Source organism: Hippopotamus amphibius, chromosome 1, assembly GCF_030028045.1.
Source record: "Hippopotamus amphibius kiboko isolate mHipAmp2 chromosome 1, mHipAmp2.hap2, whole genome shotgun sequence".
NCBI classification, from domain to species: Eukaryota; Metazoa; Chordata; class Mammalia; order Artiodactyla; family Hippopotamidae; genus Hippopotamus; species Hippopotamus amphibius.
Window position 1 is genome coordinate 59,475,949 of NC_080186.1, and position 10,332 is coordinate 59,486,280.

The 10,332-nt window shown below is 32.8% G+C and overlaps 1 protein-coding gene across 9 annotated transcripts in view; it reads left to right on the plus strand.

Annotated features, from left to right (window-relative positions):
• ODF2L (outer dense fiber of sperm tails 2 like) overlaps positions 1–4,247 on the plus strand; it is a 53,098-nt gene extending 48,851 nt beyond the window's left edge. For 3 of the 9 annotated variants that reach the window (XM_057714178.1, XM_057714163.1, XM_057714219.1), the window contains 2 exons: positions 664–789; positions 3,380–4,247. In XM_057714178.1, coding sequence (XP_057570161.1) covers positions 664–789; positions 3,380–3,508 — 255 coding nt within the window. In that variant the 3' untranslated portion in view covers positions 3,509–4,247. The remainder of the gene's footprint in view (positions 1–663; positions 790–3,379) is intronic. The other 6 variants (XM_057714188.1, XM_057714172.1, XM_057714233.1 and 3 more) reach the window with 4 other exon arrangements.
• Positions 4,248–10,332: the final 6,085 nt, after the last annotated feature.

A 10,332-nucleotide genomic window follows, 5' to 3' on the forward strand; every position in this document is an offset into this window, starting at 1 on the left:
TTGCTCCTGAACTAGTCCTTGCTTCCACTTTCATTCTTGCAGTTCCAACCCAGCATTCCTGCAGATAGGCTCCCATGTATCTGAATCCTTGGATGAACGTAGCTAAGCTAGACTTTCTGCTAAAATAAGCCATCAGAGAAATATGAAAACTCAAACTCAGACCATTTTGGAAGTGAATGAATTAAAAAAACTAATCTCGTGTGTGTTTGTGTGTGTGTGTGTAGTGTAAATATCTCCTATCCTGCCCACAATTCTATCCATCCAAGTCCATAATCAGCATTGGTTGTGAATGTTATTTATGTCCCACCACCACTCTAGACACCATGGTAAATATAAATACTGTAAAATATGGCAGTTGATCTCAGCAGGTTATAGAAATAAAGTATTGGGGAAAACCTACTTAAGTCACAGAGCAGTGCAAATATGTACACCTCTTCCACATCAAGCTAATTTTTCAGATACTTGCACAGCAAAGAGAATACATGCTTACGCTATATGTGTTTCTCAAGATGGAACATCTTTAAACACTTTCTAATTAATTTGTCTAAAATGCAAATAATATCTATTTGGAAAGAAGAGATACAGTATAACTATGTCAAGCCTTTAAATCATATCTTAAAGAAAGCACATTTAGTTCTTTTATTCTTTTAATTGAAATTACAGGTTTCTGAAGAAATAGAGAAAATGTCATCTAGAGAAAGGGCTTTACAAATTAAAATATTAGATCTGGAAACTGAGCTTAGAAAGAAAAATGAAGAACAAAATCAACTTGTTTGCAGAATGAACAGTGTAAGTATTAGTATGGCTTAAGGTATTTTCATTAAAAATAAGTTATCATTTAACATTCTTAACATGTAGTTTAGTTATAAGCAGTTAAAATACAAAGTGAGGGGAATTAAGGCTATTGCTTTACTGATAATATTAAAAATAACAAAAAATATAAATAATAAAAAGTAAAAATGTCAGCATTTGGCCAAAGAATTATTATCCTGCATCCTTGGTAGCTTCTATTACGTTTCCCCCAAAGTCTCATCAGGCCTTTTCCTTGCATATTACTTTTATATGACAGATGCTTAATGAAAGTTACAGATACCGTTTACTTTCTTTCTAATATGAATTCTTCATTTTTTTAAGATAAACACTATTATTATGAGTTAGATTTTGATATGTCTTAAATAATGAATATTATATTTTAGAAAGTTACAAGTTGTGTTAAGTGAATATTTTATATTTGCCTGTGAGGTGGATGCTTTGGTCCACTCAGCCATGAAATGGGAGTACCAAATTGGCTGTGTTTAATTAGTCTTCTGATGTTTTTTCCTAACTATTCATGAAATAGTCCATTGGCATAACAAGCTATGAAAGCTAGCACTAGTTATGACGAATTACTTGAAAACTATCTACTTAACTTAGGAAATAATGATACTTTATTTTTTCCAGGAGCCAGACTCCATGGTAACTATTTTTTTATTCCCAAGCATCTAAGTCATTGAAAACCTGAAAGGTTCAAAAGTAAAATAGTTTTGACATGCAATATTAATTTTATTGCCATCAAGAGTTCCATGGCAGTTTAATCAGAACAAAGCATTTCTCATCTTTCATTTAGCACAGGCCTTCCCTTTATTTCAAAACTTTTTTTTTAACTCACTGTCAGAGTTTCTATTATTGAAAAATATGTGTGCTATTCCTGGGGTAAAAAAATCTTCTGAAAAGATAAAATAAATATATTAAGATGAGGTGTGTTTGCTATAACATTCCCAATACTTGGTTAAAGCTGCTAAAATAAGTATATTTAAGATCTGATATTTTGTTAAACTTGATAATTTTTACAGTAGTAAAAATCTAGAATTCTAACCATAGATTTAGACATGGCGGAAAAATGGGTTTATGTGTTCTGTCTCTTCCAGAGAGCAGTTCAGTTGGCAGTTCAGTACTTGCTTTTTATACAAGCCTTAGCTCCATCTTAACTGTGAGAACCCTGAGATGCTATCTCATAGTTAAATTGTATGCTGGCATCTTCCATAGCACCCTGCGTACAGTAGCAAGCCTCTACAGATTTTATGCCCAGGTGCTCCAGGGGGAGGGCAGAGTGGTTGCATAGACCCAAGGGTGACCCTCAGTAGCTTACCCCGAACCAAGAAGCCTGAAATGTCTTTGGAGGCTTATAGATTACACTAACATCCATGTCCATTTTGCATTCTGTCTTACAATATGTTTGTACTAATATTTTTCTCTCCAAGTTGTTGAGTAAAATTGATGTTTCTCAGAGATTCACTGTATTCATTCTGTGACTTTGTGTAGCTAAGCCTAGCAAGTTGTTTCATACCACCCACCAAACTTCCCCTGGGGGCATCGCTCAGTTTCAGTTTCAGAAGGTATTGGGTGTCATTGAACGCCTGATAGGAAGGATATAAAAGATTTTTCTTCTCAAGGTGCCTGCGTTTTAGTTGGAAGCTAGATGGTATTTTCAGCCTGTCTATCGAAAGTATCTTAAATGAACAAATCTACTTGAAATTTATATGCAACTGAATATTTTAAAAATACATTACTTTTTAAATTTTTTTCTCAAAGAACACCTATGATATTGAGTTCTTTTTATTTTTTAAAAGATTCTAAAAATAAAATAATCATATTATTAAAACTAGAATTCTGTCAATTTTTAAGATAGCAAAAGTCATTCTTTTAGGCAAAGAAAATAGCAAAAACTAGTATTAAAATGTCATGTTAAATGTAATGGAAATTAATTGTGATGGTTTTTAAGTAAAATCCATTTGAGTTAATCATGTTAAATATGTAATAATTTGGGGCTAAGTGAATGTGTATTACAACAAACTGTCACAGTAGAGATCAACCATGTATGTGCTTTATTCTAGATTTTAAAGAAAAGTGAGCTCTAAGATAAGTTAATAATCAACACGTTAGGTGTTAGGATTCTTTGTTTTAAAAAATTAAAATACAGAGTGAAGTAAGTCAGAGAAAAACAAATATCATATGTTAATGCATATATGCGGAATCTAGAAAAATGGTTCAGATCAACCGGTTTGCAAGGCAGAAATAGGGATACAGATATTAGAGAAAAAAACATATGGACACCAAGGTGGGGAAAGCAGGGGGAGTTGGGATGGGATGAATTGGGAGATTGGGATTGCCGTATATACATTAATATGCATGAAATAAATAACTAATAAGAAAAAAATCAAATTGTACACTTTAAATATATGCAATTTATTCTGTCAATTATATCAATAAAATTCTTTTTTAAAAAGATAAATAATAAAATTAAAAACCATGTATTCAGTTATTTTGTATATAAATTTTATATATACTGTCCTTTGATATGAATGTTATTATTAATTATCTTTCTTTTTTTTTTATTTAGAAAGCACAACATCAGGAAGTATGTTTGAAAGAAATACAGCATAGTCTTGAAAAGTCGGAGAATAAAAATGAGAGTATTAAGAATTATTTACAGTTTCTTAAAACCTCTTATGTGACAATGTTTGGGTGAATTGTTGGGTTTATTTTCTATAAGTAATAGGTTTTTTACTGTAAGTCTTAAAAAGTAATTAGGTAACAAATATATTATCTATTGCTATACTTTATGATTTATGGGTGGTACTATTAGGGATTTTATGTAAAGATTTTTGAAACATAATTTATTATCCAATTGAAACTAAAACAAGATACATGTTAGTATTCCTTTTTTGCTGGATAATCTTCACTTAGCTCTAGATTAATATTTAATTTGTTTTGGTTTTTAGAATATTTTACACACAGAAAAGAAGCCAGAATCATTCCTTGTGACTGTAGCCACCATTCAAGTGAATTTGTAATAAACCTAGGCCAATTATGAACCAAATACATGATTTAAAATAATGTACCTAATTGTTTTACATTATGGTACTGTATATGTATATATTACTATAATAAAGGAAAATATTCTGAATATTATTTTTAATAATTATATAATTGCATACTTTCTAAAGGTACTAAATGTCTCAGTGTATGTAATATTGTTTCAAGTATATGCTAAGATGCCATTATAATTTCTGCGAGGTTTTAAATATCAAATTTTAAGTCATGGCTACTAAATGCCAACTGACAGCGACAGGTGAAAACATGTTGGCATGCATTGTTTCTTTATAAAGAATAGGCATTTAGGTTCTCCTATAAATTCATGGTCTCTTTTGTTCTTCATCTTATGTTAGTGATTGTCTGATGCTATTAGTGTAGAAATTCTGAAACCCCTGAGTTAACTGAAAGATTAAAGGGGATTAAAGATTAAAGATTAAACTTGTCCCACCCTTTCCCATAGCCAACTCACATGGGGTGATCAAAATAAACAATCTCAATACCAAGAAACTAGAATGAGGTGTTTATTATTGGGCTGATGTAGAAGAGCTACCAAGGGCATGTTCTCTGTAATCTCCTACCCTATGTGTCAAGGCAGGATGCTCTAAAAGGGAATGGATGTAGTTGACAAGGGATCAAGTAATAGTGACCCCTCTTGAGAGCTGTTTATTCAAAGGATGCTCAGGTCTCAAAATATCATTCAAAGAGGCAAGTTGTGTACTGCAGAGTCCAGCCTATGAACAGAGCTCAGTTCCCCCAAGATGTTTTATCCACTTCTCTGACCAGAAATGGGGGCCTGCTTTTCTCTGGTCCCCTCACTCCTAAGACTGCCATATCATCTGCAAGGGGCTTACTTCCCAGTGACCCAGCTGCTTCATAGTATTTTTCTTAAAATAGCAAAATACAGTAATTTCAGAAACTGGCCACATTTTTCGCCCAACAATTGCTAACAATATTAATGTTACCTTTTAATTTTAAATCATAGTGCTTGCGGTACTGAAACACATGCTTGACCCTTGTGGTCCTTTCTTCATCTTCTAAGGCAAAGGCAGCCTTAAGAACTACTTACATGAAAGAAAACTAAGGTTCTTGAATATTTCCCACTAGACTGTGAACTCTAAGGGGAGAAGTGTATCTTATTTATGTTTCTATTTCAGCCACTGCACAATACTGCTACACAACTGAGTATATAGATTCTCAGTTGATGTTTGTGGATAGGTAGATAGATGGGTGTTAAAAGAGGGAGATATTCATATTCCTGTCTTAGATATGAAAAAATGCAAGCATAGAAGGATTAACTCCTGTGGCTGTGGTATAAAACTCTTTGGGTTTTAAAGTTGGCATTTGAACTTGAATCTTCTGACCCCAAAATTAAAGTTCTATGTACAAAATTAAAGTTCTTTTTTCCTGTTGTAAGCAGTGACAACGGCAGTAGCTCAGCAGCAGCATTGCTATTATTTATTGAGTATTAGTCTGTGCCAAAGTTCTGACTGTGGTACTTGTATTAATTCATTTAATCTTTGTGTCTGATGAGATAGGTGCTATTAATTACATTTACTTTTCAGGAAACCAAAACACAGAAATACTAAGTAACTTGCTCAAGGTCCCACAGCTAGTAAGTAGCAGGCATCCAGAGTCTCTGCTCTTAACTATGACCATACCACCTTCCTGTATATTTCATAAATTAAGGTAATGATTTCTTTTAACAGTCATATGTTGCTTCATCTAAGAATACTTTCACTTCTTTACATTTTTAATTTTTATCAAAGTTATTTGTGCACATGGCACTTAAAAATTGGTCCCCACAATGTCTCAGCTAGACTGTGGAAGGAAAAGACATGGTAAAGTCCCTAAGGTTGGTACTTGGATGCTAGTGACACACAATAACAAAGGAAGTTTGCTGGAGCCAGAAAAACTTTAACAATCTCTGTGCTTAATGTTCCCATGTGAAGCATTAAGTACAGACATTGGGCTCTTCTGGCGTGTGAACCAAACTCAGCTTTAGGGAGGCTCAGAGCCCCTCCCCTGGAGTCCCCAGGTAGTGTCTGCATCCAACTTCCCATCATCCCAGAAAGCCCTTGTTCCCACAGTGCTAACAGAGTGGCAGGATTTTCTCCTTATCCTTGATATTCAAGGTCTCATGACTTCTTAAGTTCTAAAAGTTTCCTTCCAGTATTTATGTGATTTATTACCTATCCACATGTTCCTTTCCTCTTCTTTGTTTTGTCTCCTGGATCTGACCTCCACTCAACTTGCCTTTCTCCTCAGGGTATCTGTCACTGGGTTTCTTGTGAGGTATTTCTTCCACCTTATTTTTCTAATGACTTATATGGTTCTCAAGGTCAGTGAATCTCTTTTGCTGTTGGATATTGAATTTCTAAATAAGAAACCATGATTCTTAGTTCCTTACAGTGTTGGGGGTTTTTTTGTTGTTTTTTTTTTTAAAACTAATTCCATTCTATTTTCATTAAAATTCTCTTGTTTCTTCCATTGGTTCTACTGCAGTAGGCATCTCCTGTTTCTGTTCTGTTGGCCATCTTTCTTTCCGAGAGCCATAAGTGAGTTTTAATTTTCCTTGCCTTCTCATAGTTGTGGTTCCCTCAGTACTTGCCAACAGCCTGCCTTGCACATTTCTGGGGCAGTAGCAGACTAAGTGGTGAAAGGCATGATGGCTTCAATTCTCATGGGCCTTAGGCCTCTTACCCTCCACTGCAGTACTGTGAGAAACCATTCTGCTCCCAGACGTTTTCAGTCACAAGCATCGTTGCTTTTCCAGCTACCAGTAATGGAAGCACTTCACTCCACTGAAGAGTCTGCTTCTAGGTTTTCTGGGGTCAGCAAGTTTGTTGCAGAAACAAGCGAAGTTCACTTTTGGAGGGTAACCACAGGTAGCATCTGTACTTGGAACAATGTGCAGCACTTTAAAGAATGAATTCAATATATATCTGCTGGCCTGAGATTCGTTCATAATTTTTATTTTTAGGTTAAAAAAAAGTCACAAAATTTTGTATTAGGTATAATTCACTTTTTGTGATCAAAATAAGCATCTCTCTATTTGTGTATGTAAGTTCACATATATTGGTATGAGCATGGAGGAAGGTGTAGAAAAGCCTACATGCCTTGGTAGGGATGGAGGAAATAGTAATAACTTTTCACTTATTCTGATGCGATTATATTTCAATTGTTTTTTCTAATCAGAGCATTATAAATGGTGGGCTGCTGTGCGTGTGTTAGTTGTGAGCATTAGCCGAGCAGAGCTATGTTTAAGGACTCTAGGCCGTAGGAAATGATAAAGGCTGTGGCCCCTGTGATAAAGCTTTATGAGGCTGCAGTAACTCCCTAATCCTAAACAGTTCAGAAATAGATGAGCAAACCCCAAATCATTAAAGGCAAAAGGATCCAGTTATGATTCTCTATCCAACTGCTAATAATGAGGCAATTCTGTAACCATTTACTTCAGTTAATGATTTTGGATTCCCAAGTAAAGGGACACATTTTTACTAAAAGAAACAAATAAGTTACCTATCATATGTTATTGATTAGTGGATTGATAAGAGTAAAGAATGAGGTGTATGGTAAGACGGATCACAATGAATGTTTAATGATTATTAAGGCAATGGGAGAGACTATAAAATAGAGTTTTTTAACCCTAGTTCCCGATTAAGTATCTATATCTATCAGTATGTTTTATAGTTTTCTTCAGAGTGCTTATACATATTTCTTTATAAAATTATTTCTAAGTATTTTGGAGTTTTTGTGTAGCTATCAAGAATTGTTAGCTTCTAGCTACTGACTAATAGTACATACGAATACTATTAGTAATACATTTTATATTGTTTTTAGTCACATTGCTAATTAATTCTCTTAGTTTTCCAATTGATACTCTGTCCTTCTCTAAATAGGCAGTATAAGATTGTAATTAGCAGTATTAATATTTAACACTGTACTTTTGTTAAGTATCATTTTTGTTTAAAATGTCTTTACAAATGACTTATTTATATCAGGATCCAAACAAAATCCACACATTGCATTTGGTGGACGTGTCTCCTGAGTCTGTAACAGTTTCCCTTCCTTTATTTTTCATTATTTATGGAACATTTACATTTACATTGGAATACATTGGATCATTTGCCCTAGAGAATTTCTTACAGTCTGTACTTGGATGATTATATTCTCATGACATTATTTAACATGTTTCTCCATCTCCTGTCTTTCCTGTAAACTAGTAGTTAGGTCCAAAATCTTGATTGAATTCAGTTTTAAATCTTTTCGGCAAGAATACTTCATTGATGGTGCTGTATGCTTTCAGTTGCATCACATTAGGAGCAATGTAATGTCTGGTTGTCCTACTATTAACGTTAAAATGGATCAGTGGATCAGATGATATCAGACTGATTCATTCATTTAAAAAGAATTACATCAACTTTTTACCAAATGCTTTTAAGTAGCCATTGATGATCATTGCCAAGTCCATTATTTCATTAGGAAATCTTAATATGGTGATTTTCTAGTTCTATTATTATTCTGCATTTATTCATTACACCTTTTCTATTAAAAAAAACTTTACCTCGTCAACTATTTAATTATCCTGACACAGAAAGCTGAAATGCTTGATTCAGTTTTTAGAATAATGAGTGAGTGCCTAGCAGCCTTCAAAAGTGACAGATAAGGTTTTGAGATTTTTAGTATATTCTTACAACAGATTATATATATATATAATTTAGCCCATTGCATTAATTTATTTTTATTCTATTTAAATAATGAAAGACTAATGCTTTCAATTTATATCTGGCCATTTCCTTTAATAGTGAGTGAGGTGTGTAGGTGGGTTATGTGTGTGCCTGGTTTGAATTTTTTGGTTTGTTTGTATATTTCTTATTTCATGTATGTGTTCTTAAAGATTTTCTTGCTTTCATTTTTATATTATAGTAAATATATGGTCTTTGTAATTTCTGCTGTTGGGAATTTATTATCTTTTTTTATTTTATTAATTTTCTAAGTCTTCCTTATTTTGTCCATTTTATCTGTCATAGAGTAATGGTGATGTATATTAAAGTCTCCCACTGCATGTGTGCTTCTGTCCATTTTTCCTTCTACATGAAATATTTCTATTCTATGTAATTTAACGTTGTTTTTTGGATATTATCTACTCCTGTTAAAGCTGTCTGAGACCATTCACTTTTTAAACCTTTCTAATCCTTTCTGGGTAACCACAAGGTTGATGACTTATGTCTTTATTACAAATTATACTATTTAAATAGGCTTCATTGTCTTATTTTATGCTTTTTTTGCCTTGAATTATAATTGGATGGTATAAATATTGCCACCTCTGCCTACTTTCTTCTTCATGTTTGTCTGATACATTGTGCTTACCTCATTGGTTTTATTTTGTTTCAGTGAGTTTTCATGGAAACGAGGAATTTGCTACTTTTCCCATCCTCTCCCCTTCTCAGTCCTTGATAATTTAGTCTGGGATTGTAAATTCCATCATTTAGTGGTTTTATAATAGTGTAATATAAAATTACTTTAAAAATAAAACAATGTTATAAAATAAGAATTTAAATTTATATTTTTATCTTTAACTGATTTCATAGGGGTCCACACCTAGCCTGGAAACCCTGAGGCTGGTAATAAAAGCATGTTAATGAGACTTCAAAATTACTATGAAAAAGATGAGGAAACTGCTCTTTCCTTTTGTTAACAAATAAACTGACATTTAGTAAGAAGGAATTTAGAGTTTCTTGATTTTTAGGATAGATTCTTTTTTTAAAACTATAACACAAAATAACATGTAATCATTTTAGTTTTTCTGTTTGTTCTTAAGATGATAATTCTAGATCTAGGTTGGGCCTTAGTTTGAAACTTGTTCTTATTGTATATGAAGCTACTTTTCAAGTTTCAGTCAAGATAATTCTTTTTCATGACTTCTTTTTCAGTTTCTTCACTGATTGTTGGTCTCACACAGTTTTTAACTTAATTTTATCATTAATAATTTAATTATTAAGATAATATATGTTTATTTAAAAACAAATTCAGAGAGTACTGAAGAATATGATGTGAAAAGTATTACTTCAGCTGCTTCTCATCCCAGATTCCACTCCCCAAAGTAGCCACTGATAATAGTTGCCTAATCATACTGTTTAACCTTTAAAAGATAGCCTGATTCTTTAAGTAATTTAGTCTAATGAAACCATATCTGGTTCTTTTACAAAGAACAAGAATTAATTTTCAATACTTCTAAATTTTAGTAGCTCACAAAGCTAGAAATTACTGAATAATATTTAAAATGTTTGCTAATGCTGAAATGACTAAGTAAAAAATTTTCTGCCATTTATTTTCCTTTGTCTGTTTTGAGTAAGAGCATGAGCTACCCTGTTTAAAAAGATGTTTTTCTATATTTATAATGGGTATAGCAAGTTTCACAATTCATGTAAAATCAATGTAAAATTTTAGTGATTCAAGTTCTATTTTAAAATGAAA